We start from the raw sequence: 22916 nt of genomic DNA, 5'->3' as shown, positions 1-22916 counted from the left end.
AATGGGCCATGTTAGGATCTTCCAAACGTACAATAATCCAAACACAAACCTCAAAAACAACACAAAAATGGGTCACTGGGCACAAAACCAAGCTTCTGCTGGCCATCCCAGTCCTCTGATCTGAACCCTGTAGAAAATGAGTGAACTGAAGAGAAGAAGCACCAACATGGAGCTGGGAATCTAAAGGGTCTGGAGGGATTCTGGATGAAGGAATGGTCTCTGATCTCTTGTCAGGTGTTCTCTAACCTCATCAGGCATTATAGGAGAAAATTTAGAGCTGTTAAACTGGCAAATGGAGGTTTCAAAAAGTATTGAATGAAAGGGTGCCGTTAATTGTGGCCAACGTGTATTAGAGAAAAACATTTATTTCATAATGATATTTCCCCCCATTTTAAATTCTTATTATCCAATGAAAGGTTAGATTTCTTTGAATTTTTAAATAAAAGATCAAAAGGATTAACAATGCAGATTAATTTTCACAGCCTTCTTTGTTCATATTTACCAAGGGTTACCAAGGGTGCCATTTTTGGCCATGACTGTATATATATATATATATATATATATATATATATATATACACACACACACACACACACACACACACACACACAAATATATATATATATATATATCTATATCTATATAGGCCTATATATATATATATATATATATATATATATTAGGGTTAACGTGCGATTAATCAAAAAATTTTAACGCCTTAATATATTTTTTTAATGCAAATTAATTGTTTGATAAGGTTTGACCCCAACTTCTGGCTGTCATCGCAGTGCAGAAGGTTATCTATCATTGTGTGATGAGGGTACAGCGAACCAGTGTTGCCAGGGTAAAGATAGCGGCACAAGTGGTTTAGTTTGAAAATACAGTCGCGGGAAAAATTACAGAGCCTTGGGTTGCGTTTTTTTGGGCTACTTTTATAATGTACCGTGGCTGCACAAGGTGTATATAGACAAATAAAAATTAAAATAGATCCTTTTACTAATGTGTATTATACCTGGAATGTATCCCTGGCAACTTAAGAACGGAGAGGCGGTTGTAGCATCACAAACAATGTGAGTTTCAGCAGAGCATACATGTTAAGGCTTTTACACAGCAGAAATAAACATGACATAAACAGCCACTATAGATTATATAAGACAATAAACACACGATTACGATAGGATATTTGTATGTGATTTTCTTGAGGTGAATGTGTACATCTTAATTGCTAATTTGTGCAGTGATATAAAAGGCTATAAATAGCAGATTTTAACAACAGTAAACGACCAAATTCCACATGTGATCGTAAAAGGAAGTTATTACAAACACTCGATGGTGGTTTGATAAATGAGTTCTGAGTAAAAGTGTACTATTAATCTCATAAATTATTTTATCAAGCTTGATGCTAATATTAGCTCTAATGCACCTGCAGAACAGGTCCATTCTTCTATATGTATATAGGCTATATATATATATTACTTTTTTTTTTTTACAGTGTGATATGAGAAAGTAGCGCAAGCTTCAGTAGCGGATAGCGTTGCCATATTAATATTGCGAATGTTATTGCTGTGATTGACCAATCCGTGTAATAATGATAATGATGATGATGATGATGATAATGATGATGATGATGATAATCCATCTATCTATCTATCTAAGAGGGAAAAAAAACATTTATTCTAAATTGGCTCATGTGACTGCTGAGCTGTAATCTAAAGATCTTCTGCTTCCGTCTAGCTTCCCATATTTACCTGTTTGATCGGTAGGGATCCATCTGAAATCTCTATCTTCCCTTCGACCCATGAAGGTGCAGACAGGACGCACACTGCAGCCTACGGTAGTCTACTGCACATAGAGGGCGTTTTCTCAGCATGAGAAACATTTGATCGGTACACCCAGCTGGGTAATGCAAACCCACATACCACATATCACTGAACACAAATCAGAGAGGGAAGCAAGAGCTCAAGTACAGTGTGCGGAGCATCTGTAGACCTGTAGTGTATGTGAACCTGCCACATGCGTTTGGACTCTTGCTGCACAGCCGGTGGATATTGAATCACTGTCGGAGATTTCTTTCCCCTTAAAGTGGCTGTAGATATCTCATCGAACTTGATTTGACCAAAACACCTCTTGTTCTTGATGATACAGCGCTGTTTTTAAACACCGCGGCTGATAGGATATGGCGAGCGTTCAGCCGGTTGCCACGCCGGGCGACAGAGCACCTCCTCCCGGCCACAGGCAGCACGGAGCTGCCGCGGGCTCCGGTACCGGTGACATGATGATGATGATGTCTTGCTCCGGATCGGTGGTGCTACCGGCCGGGGTGATAAACCCCTCGGTTCCGATTAGGAATATCAAGACGAAATTCGCAGTCCTCACCGGTCTCATTCAAGTCGGCGAGGTCAGCAATAGAGATATAGTGGAAACGGTGTTGAATCTGGTAAGTGTGACTTCTTGTGGCTGTGTTTCAAAACATACTGAACTCAATAGCTAGGCTTTTGAGGCGCTTTGAACGATCCAAGGGATTCTAATTCTTTTGGTTTTGATGAACACTGAATGAACCCCAAGAATGAATGATGCTGTGATATCACAGATCGTGAGTATTAGGATGCAGCTCTTATGTGCTCATTACAGTCACTGACATATGGTAAAGTGTCTGTCATACTTATTAACAGCAACCAAACAGGTGTCTTACTGTAGTTTACATGAAACCTGTGCTACAATCCTACAAAGAAAAATTCTTGTTTTGTTCTTCAGTAAAAACATCAAAGACATAATTCACTAAATATGTTAGACTTTAAAAAAAACAGTTTGAGGTGGTGGAAAAAAAATAAACTTGATTTAAAAAAAAAGTTTGCATCTGAGGTACATTTAGCGTATTTTATTTTCTGGACAAAAACCACGTTTATTTATTTGTGGTTATTATTTATTTATTTATTTTTTTTTTTTTTTACAAAAAAGATCCTTAGAATTTTGGTATAATTCCTTTCCAGCAACCACTAACTTGTAAATATTTGTGTTTGTGTGTGTGTGTGTGTGTGATTCAATTCATTAATTGAATTTACCACACTTTATTTGAAATGACAATTTTTCGAGGAACAACCAGGCCTAAATGGTTTTCCTTAAATGTGTTTTTTTTCCTAAGGTAATTTTCTTTTTTCAAACACTTCTCTCTCATAGTACCTGGCAACCCAGAATATAACTTTTTTGTATTCGGTGTTAAAGGCATGATCAACATTATTTCCTTTTGAAAGGGATATATGCTATGTATGGAGCTTCAGCACTTCTAGTGCCATCTGGGAAATATATTGGCCTGCATATTTATATTCACAACATACAATGTTAGTCTGAAAGCAGTATGCAGTTAAGTGCATTGAAAAGGCAATGAAAGTTTGTCCTTGTGTGTCAGTGTTTTGTGACTTTTTTTTCTGTTGTGTTGCACATTGAGAATCTTTCGATTTGATTATGCTCAGTCTTTGACTGTGTAAAAACAGGCAGACTCATTGCATGCGTGTTTAACTAATGCACTTTAGTCTTGCGCTAATAGTTGCTATTTGCTGAGTATGTGTTAAAATACGCTTTTGTGGAACACACAAGACCTGGACCAGGATGTTTGGTCAAACATTACTTATTCTTTAACTCTGGTATTGCGGATGTTTTGTACTTGTTGTGATTCTTAATAACCAAAGTAATGAGCTGTCAGACAGACAGCACTGACCTGCCAGAAAAGACTAACCATATTTATCCTCCTAGGTGGGGTTTTCAGTAAACGTGATCGATTTGACTAATACAGATGTTGTTTTTCTGAAGTTTTGACCTGTGGAATATGAATTAAGAAACCATGGCTTATCCAGCATAGAAAAACTCCGGTGGTTCTTTTGTGACTGTTATCTGTCTCACACAATAGCAGCTCACAGTGAGTCAAAGAGGCGATGTTGATAGCATTTAGACAACAGGTCTGTTCCTGAGCTCACAGGTGCTGGTGTTTTTCGGCACGCCAGGGTGCATTTCTGATTTGACAGTGGTGGGAATAATTACTGCCCCTCCCTTAGCCACCGTTTGCTAAGGGTTCTTCAGCCACCATGTATTTTCATAAACAGTGTTCATCGGTTAGCCATTTTAGTGACAGAGAGAGTAGCTTTTTTGGCTTTTAACAAGTACTTACATGTAGGGTTGTCGCAAGAACAAAATGTCAGAGGTCAATACCAACATCAGTGACAATTTAATTATTTTTGAAACCACTACAAAAAACTAATATGAAGACACTCCTGACTTCATGCGAAATGGAATACACCAAAACATTTCTTAAACAAAATATGCATTTTGTGATACTTTTTTCCATGAAATTAGGCATCTCTTGAAAGACATATAAATTCAGAATTGTGAGATGTTAACTTAAAATGGCAAGATATAAATGCAGAATAGCTAGAAATAAAGTCAGAATTTTGTGTTGTAAACTTGCGAGCCTGAGAAAAATGTAAGAATTGTGACAAAATCGCAAGATGTTACCTTGGAATTCTGACAAAAAAAGTCAATTGTAAGATGAAAACTCAAAATTGCGAGATTTTAACTCAGAATTGCTAGAAGTGTAGTCAGAATTGTTTTATAAACTTGAAGTTTTGAGAAAAACATTCTGAATTCTGGGATTTGTATTCAAACTCACAATTCTGAGAAAAAAGTAATTGCTGCTGCGTTACGTTCAGATAAGACAAACATCAGTTTTTACATTAATACATCACCAAGACAAAAGTGATGCTCCATTATGTGACCAAAGGTTAAGAAACATTTAACTTTTTCTGCAACTCCCTGTTAGCCTGGCTATCATTAAGTCTTTTTTACTGTAGTGTCAATTTGATGCCAAAGTACTTTTGACTGTTAGATCAGCATAATGAAGAGCTGACTAAATGTTTTGGTCCTCAGTTTCTTCCAAATTCATGATACATTCAACCACTTTCTCTTAGAAATGTCACCAGAGCGATTCAGGCCCAGCTCTCTGGTGTGCCAAACTGCCTTAACCCCTATATATCTGAACCTTGATATTTGCAGTCTCATTGTTCCCGCTCCAGAGATTAATTACGGGCCGTTCTGTCACAGCGGGGAGCAACAAGATCAGACCGGGCAGACGAGACATGTTGCAGCCCTCGGCATGTTAGGGCAAAGACATCGTCCCGTGACTCTGAGGGACTTTCGATACTCTCAATACAACCCGCACGTCTCTTGAGTAACAGTGAAGTGAGAAGAACAGCACATGAGGCAAATCTCACCTTTCTTGATCTGAGAAAGGCAAATTCACAAGTCACAGTGTGACTGTCAAAGCGAGCTGATTGAGAGACGTTTTTGAAAGTACACATAAGTCAAATTTTGTACCGTGATTCATAGTTACAATCATCTTGTCATTGTGTTAACACTCTTTTTCTTGTCAGCGTCTCAGAAAGGCAGTACATGGGAAGAACAGTAGTGTGGTTGCTTTGATGTCTCGATTAAGAATTGATCGCTGAAGTCTCTAGTGTGCAATGACTCAGAGATGTGTAATGGAATTGATCCCGCTAGATTTACTTTGGTCGTTTTGACCGAGGCTGCACACTCACTCGACTTTATCGTATCGTTAAATCTGATCCAAAAGAATCAAACGGAGGGGATGTTACACCTTGTTTGTCCCTTCGTACTTTCAGCAAACTTTAAATCTTGGTTACCTGATTTTTAGAGAGACTCTGACAAAGCAACTCTGTCACTCCGGAAGTGCGATGTGTCATGGACATCCCTGTGTTGGACAGAATGATGTGTTCGAGCAGGAAAAGGAAATAGGGCCATCAGTTTGCTAGGAAAGACACCTAGGAAGAGCTGGCAAGCCAGACTCAATATAACAGAACTAGGCACCCGGTGTGAAATTCAAACCCAATATAAATTCCAACACCCTTTTTTTCTCTGTCCAAGGATGCTGCTATTTGTTACACTTGAGCTGTTTGAGTTAAAACTCAGACCTGTGGGTGGTGAAACAGTGACTAGTAGGAAACAGAGAGCATTAACAATTAAGAAGCTCTGTCAAGGATTTTAACAAACTGCAAAAGAGACTCTTTTCAAAGCTGGAGCTAAAAATGCTTTTTGTACAATTCTGCGAACCAAGCCAGTAGAATTCTATATTTTATGAAGGACTTTTAATGAAATGAAAACCAAATGTCTAGAATTTTTTTCATCTGATCTCCTCCTTTGAGTGTAGTTTTCAAAATATGGTTGAGCACTAAATCATAAATTATAAATCCACATAGTTAAAGAAAGAAACATTGGAACTCTAAGTTTATGCACAACATGGTTTTAAACTTGATTTTTACTTTAAAAAGAATAATATGAGAGATGCCCATGCAAAACACAATGTCATGATGTGTTTTCCAGGGTGTTGCTGTTATCGCATGAACCAATCAAAGCCAATCATAACCAGTCATATCCAATCATATCACCCATTCATTCTCAATTTCCCTCCACCGAACCCACCACATGCTTTAGGGGTCTGTTAAAACTCAATGGGCTCAGGGGAGGCGTGAGAGACACTGACTCCTGCTGTAACTTTACCTGTTGGTGTCACTGTTGTACAGTTTTACTTTAGAAAAATTAGTGATTTATACGTTTTTCTATGTCATATTTTGTAATATATTTGCGTCGTTTTATTTTTGTATTCTGAATTTTTTTTCTCATTCAATTTTTCCTCAGAGGATATGCCCCTGGTTGATACGGTGTTCTGAGTGGCTGTTCTGAAGGATAGTTCAGTGCATAAATGAATATTCTGTTATCACTCAGTCATCCACATGTTGTTCCAAAAGCTATTTTCATCTGTAGACTGAAAGTCAAACAACAGCGGATCCCATTGACTTTCATTGTAGGGACAAAACACAAAAACATTCTGTTCTGTTCCATTCTGTTTACATTGATAATTGCTCCGTGCTTATGCGTAGATGATGGTACTGTAATGACTATCCAATGTACAAACAGCAAATGGCTGATGAAAAATAGGAACATTGGGTTCGCAAATGCATTGTGTCCAGTATAACCTTTATCTTTTGTAAGGAAAATATCCCTTGGGAAAGAGTTGTACAATAAATGGAGCAGAAAGACAAATATGTGTGCAGAGCATTGTCTACTTCCAGAAGGTCTTGTTTTTCTCTTAGAGATAGATGCTATATTCAATTTCTTTGATGTGTAGATTATATTTATGCTGTATTTTGAATCTGTGCTGCCTGTGTATTCAGCAACAGCATTATAAAAAAATTCCACCTGTACTAGAATACCTCAGACATTTTTGCATTGCTACTAAATTTAAGTGCAATATTTTATCAGCGAATGCTCACGGCACAAGTTGAAGCATCTAGATTAAATTATCCTCCTTCCCCCCCCACTTTTATACTTTTCTACCCACTCCAGGCTGTAGATTTGTTGGACAGAAGCAATAGTCGCTGAACAGCTGAACTGTGGTTAGTGGCTACTCTGTGATTCCAAAGTACATGGTCTTGCCTCGATAGGTTATTTGGAGAACATGCTGAGACACTGAACTTGGGATTTGGCAAATAGAATCACTCTGAAGTTTTCATAGTGAAAGTGACCATAGGGAACATAGGGAATGTGTCCATTAGAGTTAACACTAAAAATATAAATTGTTGTTATTTACTCACCCTCACGTCATTCCAAATCCACATGCTGTTATTTTTATCTATGATACACAAAAGGAATCTTCACACAGCATTCTTCCATTCAGCAACAATTTATAATGACCACAGGGCTGAAATCAAAGTCATTTTTCACTTTCATATCATTAATTCAAGAGTGAATCATTCAACTCAGTATGCAGCTCTCAAATCAAAAATGGCTCATATGGCACAGGTTTGACATGACTTGATGGTGACAAGAACCCATGGCCTCCAATTTTAGTCTTTTCCTCACACAAAGTTGTTGTATGGCTTCAAGAGACTTGAAATATACCACATACGTACTGTACATAACGGACTACTTTAATGTTGCTTCACTTAAAAATGAAACTTGTCATTTTTACTCACTCAACAATGTCGTTTCAAATCTATATGACCGTATGATTCTGTGGAACACAAAAGAAGATATTTTGAAGAATGTTGGTAACCAAACAATTTAGACTTTTATTGTATGGACAAAACAGCACAGACATTTCTCAAAATATCTTCTTTCATGTTCCACAGAAATATGAAAGTCATACAGGTTTGGAAGGGCATGAGGGTGAGACAGAATTTTCATTTTTAAATGAACCGTGCCTTTAAATGATTGTGGAACTTCGTTGATAAGCCACTTTTTTTTTGAGCAATAATGACCTCGGAGGTTAATGTTGCTGCTTCTAATTCCCTTCAACAGTCTGATTCCTATACAATGCTTTTCAGAGGCCTAATCGACAACAAATATCCGTCATTTCCGCAGAAGCGAACACTGGAACCTTCAGCATAGAGACAGATCTTCCGTGTTCTCAATCGTGTGCTACAAGACTGAGTCTTGACAATGTGCCTTATCTGGGCTAATTAAGAACGAGTCTGTCGTTAATCTCCCTCTGCCGCGAAGTCTGAAATGAAAGCTGTTATACAGATAAAGCGGAAATGTTTCACCCTGTAGGTAGCTTTTATTGCTTGAAAATTGTTAAATTAGGTTAATGTGAACAGAAAGCTTTTTGTGGTGTGATCGTGCTGTCTTTAACAATCACTGCTGCTTTATATCCATCTGGATTTATTTTAGTCAAGAGACGTATGTTAGCGGAATACAAATAAATGGCATAAAATTAAATGCTGACTGGTAGATGAAGTACAGAATGTTTTTCATTTGTCATATAGGATCCTTCCAATCTTTGAATGGACATTGATAAATGGCGATTGGATCTACTGTTCTGGTTGTTTGCTGCGGGTCTGCAATATTAATCAAAGGGCTGGAAGAGATGACATCCACCTTGACCTTGCTATTGTGGAGACATCTTTCATTCGTTGATTTAAAAAGAAATGTGCCAGATATGAGCGCTTATTCTCAGTGCTGGGTCAAAGTTTGCAAACCCTGTCGTACACAGTAAAAATGGTTTTTTGAAGTTGTAAATAAAACAGACTGGATTACGTTTTTACAGGCAAATACTATTTCAATCTTTCTACTTACAATTTTAATGTATAATTCAATCTGTTTCTATGTAATTATTTGTGAATTTACTTGAAATTGAATTTACTCTAAACCAATTTTTTGTGTGTAGTTTTTCTCTCATTAACTGCTTAAACTACTAACCCTAAGTATTAAACTTTAACACATTACTTGCACCAATTGTGCTATGCATGCAAATACATTTGCAGTTTAAGTTGTGATCACAGTAGTGAAATCTCTGAAATTTGGTGGCCAATAAGGTCCATTGTCAAATGTAGCGATATGAACACAGCTCAGAAGTCATTTTCAAACCAAGCAGATTTTTGTTGGTCAGTGTGACGAATTTGTGTGAAATCTGAAAATGGAAATATTTCTCACTCTCAAGAATTTTTTTTCAATTTCGTTTATGTGGATTCCAGTTAAAATGACTATTTTGCCTATTAAAAAATACGCCAAACAATGGTAAATGTGACCGCATCTTAATGCTGTAATCAGACTGGCAATTTTCACCAGTACTGTAAAAATAATTATTTTTTTAATTATTGGAGTATAAGAAAATACTTTTTTCGTACTTCGGTGTTTCATGTTTAATTGGATGTGTTATTTGCAGATTCTTTGTGAAATTTACTAGCAATTTCTAAATGTCAAAATTGTTTCTACACTGTTTTGTATTTATTTATATATTTTTGATTTTTTTTCATGGCAGTAGACAAAACTGGGAAATTTCAATTGAAGGAGCATCAGAGGCCATATTTAGGGAGGGGTGGAGGGCGTTGAGTAAGCAACCGAGTAGTGACCTAGCAACTGCTTTGCAATCAGACTTATTTCTGCCGTTGTGACTTTGTGCCCCACTTGGGACAAATTTTTCTCTCTGTTCTGCTATTTAATATAAAGTTCTATTGGTCCTTGATATTGCTACCTGCAGCACTGAGAAGCCACCAGATTCTGATAAAGTGTTGACCTGCATTTGATCTGAATCTTCTTGCTGTCCCAGGTGAAATATAGGTTTTCAAACCCTAATTCATAAGCAGGCTGTGTGGAATTGGCCAGAGCAGCTAATTTTTTAGAGGTCAGACATGCTTACTGCCAGAACGCTGGTAATGAGGTTCTAGGTTTGTTCCTGTCGCCCCACTGCGCTGTGCGTTTGCATGGATTAGCAGCTCCCCTGGCTGCCGATAAGACCGAATACCTGGGGTAGGCATGAAAACCTCCATCAAAACATTCACCAGGCATTCAGAAGATTTAAAGAGCTGTTTTCTGACTGTGTTAATAGCGTATGAATGCAAGTTTATTTGCTTTTCAGTATTCAACTTAATGTCATAGTTAACGATTTAATTTTTGTTTTCAGTTTTTAGTTTCTAATCACATTAGCATAGTGTTAGACGATATTAAAGCTGAAGTGTAATTTTTTTCAATGTTAAACACTTTGTCTAGTGCCAGTTTAATATTCAGAGGCTATTATCCATTCAGATTGATTTCCCTGACAGACACACACACACACATACACACACACACACACACACACAAACAGTTTTTATATCCTGACCAGTCTGACACAGCAAAACAGACTCAACCAATGATATGAGTCTGGGGGCGGGACTATCTGTATTTCTGACCAATGTCAGTGTTCAGAAAACTTATTAGAAAATAAATTTTAAAAATCATTTTTGTAATTCCATATTTTATACATATAAACTATTAAAAAGTTTTTTTCTGTTAAAATGTTTAATTTATGTTGTTTTTAAAGGTTTTTTTTAAATACTTTACTTCAGCAATGCCACATTAAATTGATCAAAAGCGACAGAAGACATTTATAATGTTTAAGAAAAATGTTACTTTAAAATAAAAAAGTACTTTTTAGTTTAAAATAAGAATGTTTATTTAAAACAAAAGCTTTTTTGAACTTTTAATTCATCAAACAATTTAGAAAAAAGTGAGATTCCACAAAAATATTAAAGGGGTCATCGGATTCAAAATTCACTTTGCAAGTTGTTTGAACATAAATGTGTGTTGGAAGCGTGTGTACATATCCATCCTATAATGATAAAAATCCACCCAGTGTTTTTTTTTTTTTTTTTAAATCCTCTTTCTCAAATCAGGCTGTTCTGAGATTCCTGTCAGAATGACGTAGTTCTGTACAGGCCGCTCTCACGATAGTTGATTGACAGGGCCGTCTTACCTTAAACCCGCCCTGAGTGAGCTGAGAGCTGTCCGCCATTGTGTCGACTCCGGTGCAGGGGAAGAAAAGGTGTCTCCGATTAAGCAGTTGAGGTGTTTTGTTTTGAATGTAATAATGAATAAAGCAGTCGTCATTTACTCCTGACATCTGAGCCACTGAAGACGCAGAGGATTAACGTTACTTTCGTTTTGAAGGGAATGCGCCGATCCCCAATCTGCCTAAATGCGTCTATGTTCGCGTGAATCATTCGTGATCCAGCATCATCTACTTCATCTACAGAAGAAGTGAGTATAAGGGTTTTTTATGAATCTTTGCAAATCGCCTTTCCTTATAACTTGCTAGTTAGCCAGTTTCGCAGCTTAAGTAAAGTACTGCTCGTCACCCCACGGAAGAGAGGGGTGGGGTCAGCAGAGCTCATTAGCATTTAAAGCAACATGGATTAAAATGGCTTGCTAAAAACAGAGCTGATTTTGACAGGGTAAAGGTGTTTTTTACACTACCATTAAGAAATTTTAACCAAAGTATGTTATATACTTTTCATTAAGACCCTAAAGAATCATATCAACTTATATCAAATGGGCATCCGATGACCCCTTTAAGCAGCACGTTTTTAAAGGGGTCCTATTATGATCTTTTACGAAGTCTTGATTTTGTTTTGGGGGTGTTGTAGAACATGCTCTCATGCTTGGTGGTTTGAAAAACGCCTTATTTTTCACATAAATTATATTATTACAATACCTTTTTCCCCAGCCTGGCCAAAGCCACTAGAAGGCAAGCCTGCAACCATTAACCGAAAAAGCGTAACGGCTGAAGCTAACGCTTCTGGTCTGGCAGTACATGGGAAAGGAGACCAGAGGCCATTTTTTTTTTTTAATGGATGTCAATGGAGGAGAGGCTTCACTATGCTGAATAAACAGCTCTTTAGAGGAAACGGCTTATCATTTAATGAATCGAGAGCCTATCTGCTAATCCTCAACATGTTTTACACTAAACAATACTTTTGGATTTAACTATTTTTTAGAGTTTACCAAGAAAAAAATGCTGTTTTATAAGAGAAGTCACTGACTTTTTGTGACAGGTGGGATTCAGCTTACGCACTTCTAATTCATTCCTATGCTATACGTAAACGGCGACTGAGTATCGTACAACTCTGACTGAAATTCAATGATGTCAAGGCTGTAATGTGATTGGTTATTAAGGCACACATGATCCAAGTTATCATTACGCTTTCTCCAATAGTAAGTAATACAGACCCTCTCATCTCCCTATAGTAAGATAATCACTGGCCTGGCACAAACGGCTCGATTAGTTCCGGGTTTGATGAAGACCCGCTTTCCGAAAAACGAAATGGGTTGTGATTGGTTAGCTGTCCTAGTGCGTTGTGATTGGCGAACAGCTTAGACGGCGTTTCAGTACTGCCCTGCCCCTTGCCAAAGCAGCAAGTTCCGTCTGGCGTCAATATTGCCATATCATTTGGAGCTGGATTCAGACCCCGAGAATATTGAACAAGAGCATCGCGCAGAACCTTTGCATGCACGGATATTACAAGACATATTAGAGTGGTAACGTTATTGTTGTGTGTTTTTTTTGGCTAAATCACGTTTTAGGCAGGATGTCAACAACCGCTTAAAAATAACTGCATTTACTATGTACAAATAAGTGCAATGGCAATATGTATTATGTTTATGTATACCGTAGTCCAGTGTTTCCCAGACACTCTGTTTGTGGCGGCATATATATGCCACTTCATTCTCTGCCAGTAGGAGGCGCTGATATATAAACAGATATATAAACGTAGACATGCCACATTAGCGAATGTTTCTGTGGGCCATGGTACGTAAGCCATCCGCCATTTTTGGAACGGTCTGCAAACCTTTGAGCGCGTTGACTGTGTGCATCTACAGCAGCAGGTTACACACTTGTATATCTTTGAATATTCATTGATTTATTATGGTGAATGACGTCAAGTTGACCGTTCCAAGATGGCGGACGTGTCAACGCATCCGGAGCGGTCGAATAGGGAATCTATACCTATCTATGGTTGTTGAGTGGTAGAGAGCGAGGTTTCCTCGGTAACGCTGTACACAAAGCAGCACTCCATCAGACTTTACATGCAAGATGAAATGAAAATGACATCCAAAATTTTCTGAAGACAGTCAGTTTCCTTCAGAAATACAGTGATATAAAAACACCCGCACTGGGTTTCGATTTTGAAACGTGCAGTGCTCATGTTTATTCAACGAAGTCAAAGCCTTTTGGAAAATCTATTTGTGGCGGTCAGTTTTGATATTGTGGCAGGCGCCACAAATAAATCAATGCATGGGAAACACTGTAGTCTCATAATTGAAGTGTAAATTCTGCAGATTGCATCATTGTCCAGTATTGTACTGTCAGAAATGTATAAAAATGTTTTCATAATTGTAACATACATAGTTAAATACATAATTATTCAGGTGCATGTGTAATAAATTGCGAAAACCTGACGCTACAGCAGCACTCCTTCATTGTCGTCTTGTCTGATGCACTCAACCAAGCCTCGCACCTCACCCCTCCCCACGTGCCAACCATTCGAATTTCCGTAGGCGGGATTTATTTTAATGATATTCTAATAGGCCACTTTGTGACATCACAATACCCGGGAAAAAAGGGTAGGCCTAATGAGCCGTTCGTTCTAGTTCTTAAAAAGCGAAATATCTCCCTTTGGAGTGGACTTTCGAGTCTCGGACCGGCAGGAATTGTAGGTGGGGGGAGTGAATGTCCAGCGCTCTCTCTCCACCCTCAATACCACGACTGAGGTGCCCTTGAGCAAGGCACCGAACCCCCAACTGCTCCCCGGGCGCCGCAGCATAAATGGCTGCCCACTGCCCATAAATGGCTGTTCACTGCTGTGTGTGTGTTCACTGCTGTGTGTGTGCACGTTGGATGGGTTAAATGCAGAGCACAAATTCCGAGTTATTACTTATATCTTTATTATGCCCAAACAAGCACACTATATATAGCCTACACACTGACTAAAATTCAAAAAGTGAAAAAAGCATAATAGGACCCATTTAACTTTGATAATAATAATTATAAATGTTTTTAAAGCACCAAATCAGCATATTAGAATGATTTCTGAAGAATCATGTAACACTGAAGATCAATAGCTGCTGAAAATTCAACTAACTTTACCATAACATGAATAAATTACATCTTAAAATATATAAAATTTTAGAAATTTTTATATTTAAATTGTAATAATATTTCAAATAATATAATTATCTTATCCTTAAACAGTAAAGAGCCCAGACTAATCATTAATCATTGATTTTCCCTGATAAAGATAATTAGGAATGTTCTGATCATTCCATTAACTATTAGCTATATCCCAGGAGCTAAAGTGTTAACATTTACCAGAACTAGTCATGCACTGTCTTCCATGAACATTATTAATAGGTTAATTTAAAACCAAACTTTTGGGAAGACACAAAGTACCAAGCTCACCTTTTAAACTCTTCTCCAAAGCTATATTATAAACAATTCCAGTCATGAGTGAGTGCAGATAGCAGACCATGCAAATGTGACCTTACGGGCAGTCGATGCACAAGACTACAGAAGCAGTCAAGGCAATAATGGCTATCCAGGGGTTTGGAAGTAAAACAGCTGTTCAGCTAAATTAAATCTGCTGATTTCATGGTGAAATTCGATGGTTAATGTGAGAGTTGTGGTTTTCATGCATATCTAGTGAGTCCTGTTAGCGTCAGGCATAAAGTGTAACTGTGTCCAAAGCTTTAGTCACAGTCCTCTTGCATTGTGTGTAGAGTTCTGGAATGATACACACAGGACTGTTGCTTCAGCAAATACATATTTGCCTTTAGAAAATGAGAAATGACACAGCTAATCCGAAAATTCTCTTTTTGATGGCAACACATACATGAAGCTTATCATGAATTAGCCAGATTCAAACCTCATCTGTTGCACCCTTGAGTAACAATGCATCGCTATCCTGACCAGTTGGGCTTATTTTTAAAGGACATTTTAGCAGCTTCTGGTCTGATTTTAACATTGCACACAACATGTTCAGTGTAATGAATTTCTGAAGTCTGTGTGACTCATAATGAAAGTAAATGGCTGTAATAGTGATTTATGATGTAACTGTGGTGCATTTAAAATAAAGAGATAATAGATGGGGGTGGGGAAGGGTCTTTCAGAAATGGACAAATTTGAAAGGTGTTTGAAGAAAAAATCCCTGGATTGAAATTACTTGGATCATTCGTAATTATTGTTGACATCTAAAATTGTCCCCCATATTCAGTGATTTCACTCTTTAGTGAATGCGGTGTTTCATTTTTTTTTTTTTTTTTTCCAGCCATGACATCAGTAGATAATTTGGGGAAATAATACGAATTGTAGGCATTCAAATTCATTGAGCACCTCATACAGAATGACACTCACTAATTCTGAGTAATGCAAGTAATTACAAGTTAAAAAAATTAGTAATTAGTCTCATTGTAAATTAAAATGATTATGAATATTCATGGGCGAAATCCACCAATTTCAATTGGAATTAGTGCGATCAGGAGCACAGATTTTGGTTATGTTCAAGTTAGGCACGCAAATTTGCCATGGTTTGAACATAATTTCAGTGTTGGCTTCAAACATCACTACACTATTGACAATGGACCATTTTGCCTTTGTTATGCATTTGTCAGTAAAACATTATGCATTCGTCAGTAAAATTTAAAATCAATAAAAGAAATGTTACCACTTTTTTTATTTTTTTTTATTAAAAAGTCAGTGTAAACAACTTTGTTTTAAATGTTGATTTTTTACACTGTGAAACTGAAGTTTGACATATTGAATACGAAAATCACATTACTTTTTGAGTGCTCATGACAACAAAAAAAAAATGTTTTATACAATACATTAACAATAATTTATACAATAAATGTTTAATACTTATACAAGCTAATTTGTTATTACTCATGCATAATAAATTACATGGTACATGCATAATAATGAAAAACACAAACAGTTACCAAAAGTGAGTCATCCAGAGCTTCAAAAGTGTCTGTTGGATGATTTTTGTCTTTTATGACTAGTCCCACAGTGTTCTGGAATGTTCCAGAAAGTACTAGAATATTCCAGAATGTTACAGAAAAAACTTATCTGTACACTGTAAAAAAAAAAAAAAAAAATTCAACTTAAAATTTGAAGGCAACCAGCTTCAGCAGATTTTTGAGTTTGCTCAACTTATTTTTGTGGGAGATTCTCAAATTTTTGTTGTATAAACTTAAAACGACAAGAAAACTCAAAAATCTGCTGAAGCTGGTTGCCTTCATTTTAAGTTGGCTCAACTTTCTTTTTTTTTTTTTTTTTTTTACAGTGTACTAATGTTTCATAATTAATAATAGAAGTTCTAAAATTTATCTGACCTAAATATTTACCAAAATATTGATGCTACATGAAAATAAATAGCACCACAGAATTACGAAAGAACCATAAAAACAAAAACAAATTTTTTGTTACATTACTGCATGTTATTTGAATTATGCCATAATTTTGCATGGTATTGCATGTTATCTTCAAATATTTATTCCTTTAAAGTATTAAATGAGTTCTAAAATCCATCAAATTAGTTCTGAAATTACAATAAATAATTTCCCTATAACCAAAATGTCTGTACAGTTAAACCTGTTGTACCTCAGACAGTGTCACACTGCAGTGCCATTCTATATATTTTTTTTATTTTAAAGTGGAGGAATGTCCTTATTAAATCTCAGGTTGTCATTAAACTGAAGTGCAATACTGAGAAGATGTTTATGGTGTGGGACTGGAGCTTAAAATGAAGTTAATGCTGTGTGTCTTCCGCTTTCCTCCCCACCGACTCCATCTCTGATCTCACCGAACAGCAGGCACTGAGCAGCGGAGCGCAAGCGCAAGCGCGAGCAGCTCGCGTAAAGCCGCAGACCTCTGGGAGGACCCCGGGCATGCGTGCGCCTATCTCTCTTGTGTGCCTCGTCCATGCCCTCCGCAAGACAGAGGATTTAGTGATGATGAAAAGCTGACATTTTTGGAACAATCGGGGATCATTGCATTGCATCAGCCCTCTGTTTCTCCTCAGACAGATAGGGCCGTTCCGGAAGGGCCAAATTGTCTCATATCAGTTGCAGGCACTGGAATCCGTTTATTACCAAAAACGTGTCTTATTTTTTGCTGGAGATGGCTTGAGGGGAAGATTTCACTCTCCGTGTTTTGAGCGCACGGCTTTTGTACTTCACAGGAAGCATTTAAAATTCATGTTGCCCCAGTTTTGCCTCTTGCCGGCAAGCGGCACATCAGAAATGAGGCACAATGTCTCCAATCATTGAAATAAAGCTGGTAGTTTTATTTACTGTGTAGTTCACAAGATAAAACGCATGATGTTTGTGAGGGGCTTCCTCCCGTGGGCTCATAGATTCCTTTGACAGACCTAAGGCCCGTTTCACAATGCAGCCATGCAGTAGAGTATCTTTTAATATTAGGAAGTAAATTATGAAAATCTGTCATAAATCTACATAAAACAGAATCCGAACAATAAAGTGTAGCTATAAACTACTTAATAACCAGTGAGATTTACTGTTTGTGTTTGTGTCACTGCGTATGGAACTCGATAGATGTCTATTACTTTGTGTTGCTTCATAAAAGTCTGCATTGTGTTGATAAATAGATTTGTAATATATTTTCAATGTGTTTTGATGAAATAGGTCAGCGTCAAGAGAATACCTGCCTCTGTAAAATTGATGCTGAAATAAATGGGTGTTTCTGTAACTCTGCACACTTTTATTGTCCAAAGGGTTGTTGTTAAATTTAGTTTTTTGTTATATTTTTAAAATTACAGTTGTGGCACCTATTTTCACACAACAATTTTTACCAATAACGTGTTTTTTTTTAAATTTTGTAAGGTTAGCACACTTTTTTACCAAGAAAGCTTAAGTAATATCTCAAGCATGTTCATCTCAGACATAACATGTTTGAGATAAAACTTACGATATGTGAAGAAAGTAAAGAAAACGTCAGGATATTTTTCACTTATATATTAAAATTAACTAAGTTGATAATTGTCACATAAAGTTGCCAAATATATTTTGCCTTGACATAAAAATATATATATATATATATATTTTTTTAATCATTATTTCCACCAAAGAAATGCACACATATGATTTTATATATGGTTGAAATGACACTGTTGTATAAATATTTGTGCTATTCTTAGCAGACAGATTTGTCAAACTAGTAAGAGAGTAAAAATCTGTTCTGAGAGTGTTTATTTTCCAAAATTGCCTACAGTTGAAGAAACACCCAAAATATTCTTTGCTTTTGTGTACGTTCTAAAACAGGCCTATATGTCACATTTCAAATGCAGGGTGCATTTTAATGTCTGAGCACAGCAAGATGCAGACCTTACTGCCGTATTGCCTCACTTTTAAAGTTCCAAAGTCATATTTCTGCTCCTTTTTTGGGAGAGACTTTTAAGAAGTTTGCAAACTCTGAGTCGCAGTATTCACACTATCTTTGAATATAGACACTTTGGATAGTCCTAATAAATATATCATGGTGCCATCCCCTTATTCTCTTCCTCTTCTCTCTCATACGGCTCTCTTATGTTCTGTGACTCTGGGGGAGGAAGTGATGGTGCATTGTCTTCCTGTCTGCCTTAGCAAAAGGGCTGTCTGAATTCCTCGGAGCCTCAGTGGACAAAGGCTAATGCAAAAAGGAACATCATTTAGATGCTACCTGCATGACGAGCAGCCGCTCTGTTAGAGGCACACACATGCCCACACTGACTATGCTATATTTGATGTGTACTTGGCTATATTTATGTGGCTTTGAAGCTGTTTTATGCCGGTGAGTCATCACCCTTGTTGAACTATGTGGGCCTGCAGAAGTGATGTTGTGTACATTTATGATCCAAGCAGAGAGTATCTCTGCTTGCTTTGGCTTATTCCTGTTTTTAAGCTTTTTTATGCTTGTAGCTCAATCTTGTCTCGCTACATCACAAAAGGCGTCTTTACAAGATATGATGTCAACTTAGTACATCTTTATGATGAAAAGCAAACCTCAGATGGCATCTTTGCTCTGACATCAAAGAGCGAATCAAAATGCTCTGAAATCTTTAACGATGTTAAATCTGTCATGATAAATGCTGATTGAACAGTGGAAGTAATATTGGTTTAATAAAATAATTATTTATTTTAACTGTATATTTTTTGTTTAGTCCATCTAAAGGAAATCGTTCCTTCCATAATCTAAAAGGTTAATTTGTGTGGGCACAGGGTTGATTTTGTTTTATTTATTCCACTTATGTTATTACACAGCTACTTGCCACAAAACTAAATAATGATATATTGATTATTTATATTAATTATATATATATACATATATACATATATATATATATATATATATATGTATATATGTATATATATATGTGTGTCTGTGTGTGTGAGAGAGAGACCCTGGACCACAAAATCCGTCATAAGGCTCAATTACAAAATACAAAAAGTGTCACTGTTTTTCAAAAACATTATTTCCACTACAAAATGATGAGCACATTAAGGGTGGCTGCTATGGTGCAGTGTTATTTTATGTTTCAGTGTTATTTTATATTTATTTAATATTTCAGTTTAATTTGTATCATTTTTGTCAAAAAAAAAAAAAAAAAAAAAATATATATATATATATATATATATATATATATATATATATATATATATATATATATATATATATTTGAAATACAACTTGATGGTATTATATATATAAAATATGGGTCTGGTCAATTTTTGGCTTTTCAGGTGGAAATCATAGAAAGGTAGCACACCTCTCCTCAACAAGCTGCATGATTTCTGCTTTTTTATATATGTCTGGTGGAAATAATAGTTTTGACTAGTTCCTTGCCTTTGCAAGCACAACAAATCAATATGTTTCTCTTGCTAAAGCATATTTTCATCTATTACTTATCTCACTAAAAGAGGAGGTGTTTCCAGATTGCTACTCTTTCCTAGCTGATTAGCCTAACAAGAAGACCCTTTACGTCTTAGTTCATCTGCTTTGAGGTCTGCCCAGCTGTGTGCTGGTCACATGATTCTATATCCAACAAGACATTGTAGACATCTGTGTTTCTGACCATGAAGTAGATCAAGAGTCTCCGGCTCTGTTCCAAATAGAACCTCCTAAGTGACTCTTTGGGAAGCTCTATGTTCCTTTTAGTTGGCTGTGGTTCACAGTGACGACATCACTTTGTAACATTACGTTTCATCACTTTCTTAACTTTAACACTTCCCTAAGGTCATTCCATGTCTTCACAGGCATCTTGAGTTATCTTTGAGACCTTTGTTTACGGTCGATGCAGGAGTGGGTGTCAGTAGTCTCATTCTTGGGACATCACACGTTACTCGAGCTGGGAATGAATGGACTGTTCCTTCATCTGGGCGTGAGTCCATCAAGCCAGTAGCCCCCTGGAAGCTCCGCAGATGGCCATCGCCATGGAGACCCACATGTTCTTTTTACCAGAAATTTATTATAATTTTTTTTTTGGGACACGTCCACGTACGGCAATTGATGTAAGTGTCTACATGTGTGTAATGGGCTTCGTGGCAAGTGGCTGTCATTACATTTGACAGCATGTACTGTAGATTACATGCATTCAACCTGACACTTGCACTTGTGCTGCAACATATGCAGTAGGTGTTGGAGAGTGTGTTCAGGGGGCCATATGCAATACGGCCTTGTGTGATTATTAAACCGCAAAGACTGTCATTTAATTAATACATACATAGCTTCAAAGCGAAGAAGTAAATTCAGAGTATGTGTGAGGCTTGTTTTCAGTGCTCTCAAAGCTGTCACAGCACCATTACAGTTTAATTATAACATGCATTTTGAATGCAGTATTGAATATGAATATTTTCATACTTGCACAGCTCTAGACATATTTAATTTTCTATTAACACATGAACACAGACAGCAGTGTTTCAATTGATTTGGAATGTAACAATTTGGTAAGATCTTTAAGTTTAAAAATAATAATAATAATATGATTATATAAAATACATATGTGTGCATGGATATATTTATGTGTATATTATCATCATTATATATTTGTTTAATTGCTACAATAATATTTAATTGCTACAATAATGTTCCAAAACTATTATTACAAAAATATACATTATTGACATTGTAATTAATAATGAATTGTAAATACTACTACTACTACTACTAATAATATATCATTTTTTTATTATTCAAGCTTTTTACACATGCTGCTTTAACAGTATTTTGTGTGTGTGTGTGTGTTTTACCTTTGTTATATTAGCAACATATTAAAAAATGTTATATATACATAGTACTCCAAAACTATTGTTATTACAAAAATATATTTTTGGAACATTCTTAAAATTGTAATTCATTAATTGTTAATAATAATAATAATTCATAATTCATAATAGTAATAATAATACTGCATTAGTATTGAATAAGGTTCCAAAACTATGTTTGTAACTAGAACAGTTTTTGAATATTATTAACTATTATTGTTGCAATAATAACAACAACAACAACAACAACAATGATGTTTACATTATATATTATTATTATTACCAATACTATAATTTTATATTTATTATAATTATTTTTATACAGTTAATAATAATAATAATAATAATAATTATTATTATTATTATTTTATTATGCAAGCTTGATTAAGGTTTTAATGGACTTTTGTGCATTTTTTTCTTACCTATATCAATAGAAATAGGCCTATATCAAATTGTGCTGCTCTAGTTCAGAATGAGCACCTGTTTTCACTACAGCAAAGACTGTCTGTATTTGCATCATTTGAGCTGTAATTTCAGGTTATCTTTGCGAGAGACAGCCAGATCTAAAGGCTGTCCGGCACCCCTCATTCACGTCTTTCTCTTATTGCAGTAGAGTTGTCTGCAGAGAGTCTTTGTCCCTGCCGCTCACGGCTTATGTGTCTGGAGTGATCATGACATTCTTTAGTCTCCAGCAGCAGCAGCAGCAGCAGCAGGGATCTGTAGTGTGTTTCTGATGTATAGCTCTGCACAAGTGCTCTTCGCTCTGCAAAGGCATCAAAAGCACTGCTATTGGATCTTTGAACTGACATATAATGTGAATTGACCCGTCACCTTAAAAACACTTCGACTGGTCCTACAGTACAGTATATTAACTTTTCTAACGTAAGATGTTTGGATGGTTTTTGGTTGAATTTAGCCATACGACTTTGTAGCTGGGTCACATGAGAGTGTATTTTGCAACAAATTGACAAGAGAAATATTCTTTGTAGGCTATGGTTTCGTATCCGAAGTAATATGTAATCACATTCATATATCTGCCTGAGGGACAACGATAACTCCAGTCTGCCATCTGCTTCATTAGCACGAGTTGTTCTCTTTTAAATTCAGTGTAATTGTTGGGAAATTGGGGCTGAGGTGTTCAGCGAAGTCCCATCGGGTGTTGTTCTTCGGCTTTACAATTATATTGAGAGCACTCGGTTGTTTGTTCAAAGTTGTTGCTTGTGCTCTGTTAAGAACATTTGGCACAGAGGGAGATTTTCAATACCCGTCTCACTTCG

At 36.4% G+C, this 22916-nt stretch overlaps 1 protein-coding gene across 10 annotated transcripts in view; it reads left to right on the top strand.

The window, feature by feature from the left end:
* The first annotated feature begins 1801 nt into the window (after positions 1 to 1801).
* nbeab (neurobeachin b) overlaps positions 1802 to 22916 on the top strand; it is a 294439-nt gene continuing 273324 nt past the window's right edge. For all 10 annotated transcript variants that reach the window (XM_058799707.1, XM_058799708.1, XM_058799697.1 and 7 more), the window contains exon 1: positions 1802 to 2437. In XM_058799707.1, the coding sequence (XP_058655690.1) occupies positions 2177 to 2437 (261 nt within the window). In that variant the 5' untranslated portion in view covers positions 1802 to 2176. The remainder of the gene's footprint in view (positions 2438 to 22916) is intronic.

This window comes from Onychostoma macrolepis, chromosome 15, assembly GCF_012432095.1.
Source record: "Onychostoma macrolepis isolate SWU-2019 chromosome 15, ASM1243209v1, whole genome shotgun sequence".
NCBI lineage: Eukaryota > Metazoa > Chordata > Actinopteri > Cypriniformes > Cyprinidae > Onychostoma > Onychostoma macrolepis.
Note: the sequence above shows the minus strand (reverse complement) of the source record. Positions and strands in the feature narration are given on the sequence as shown.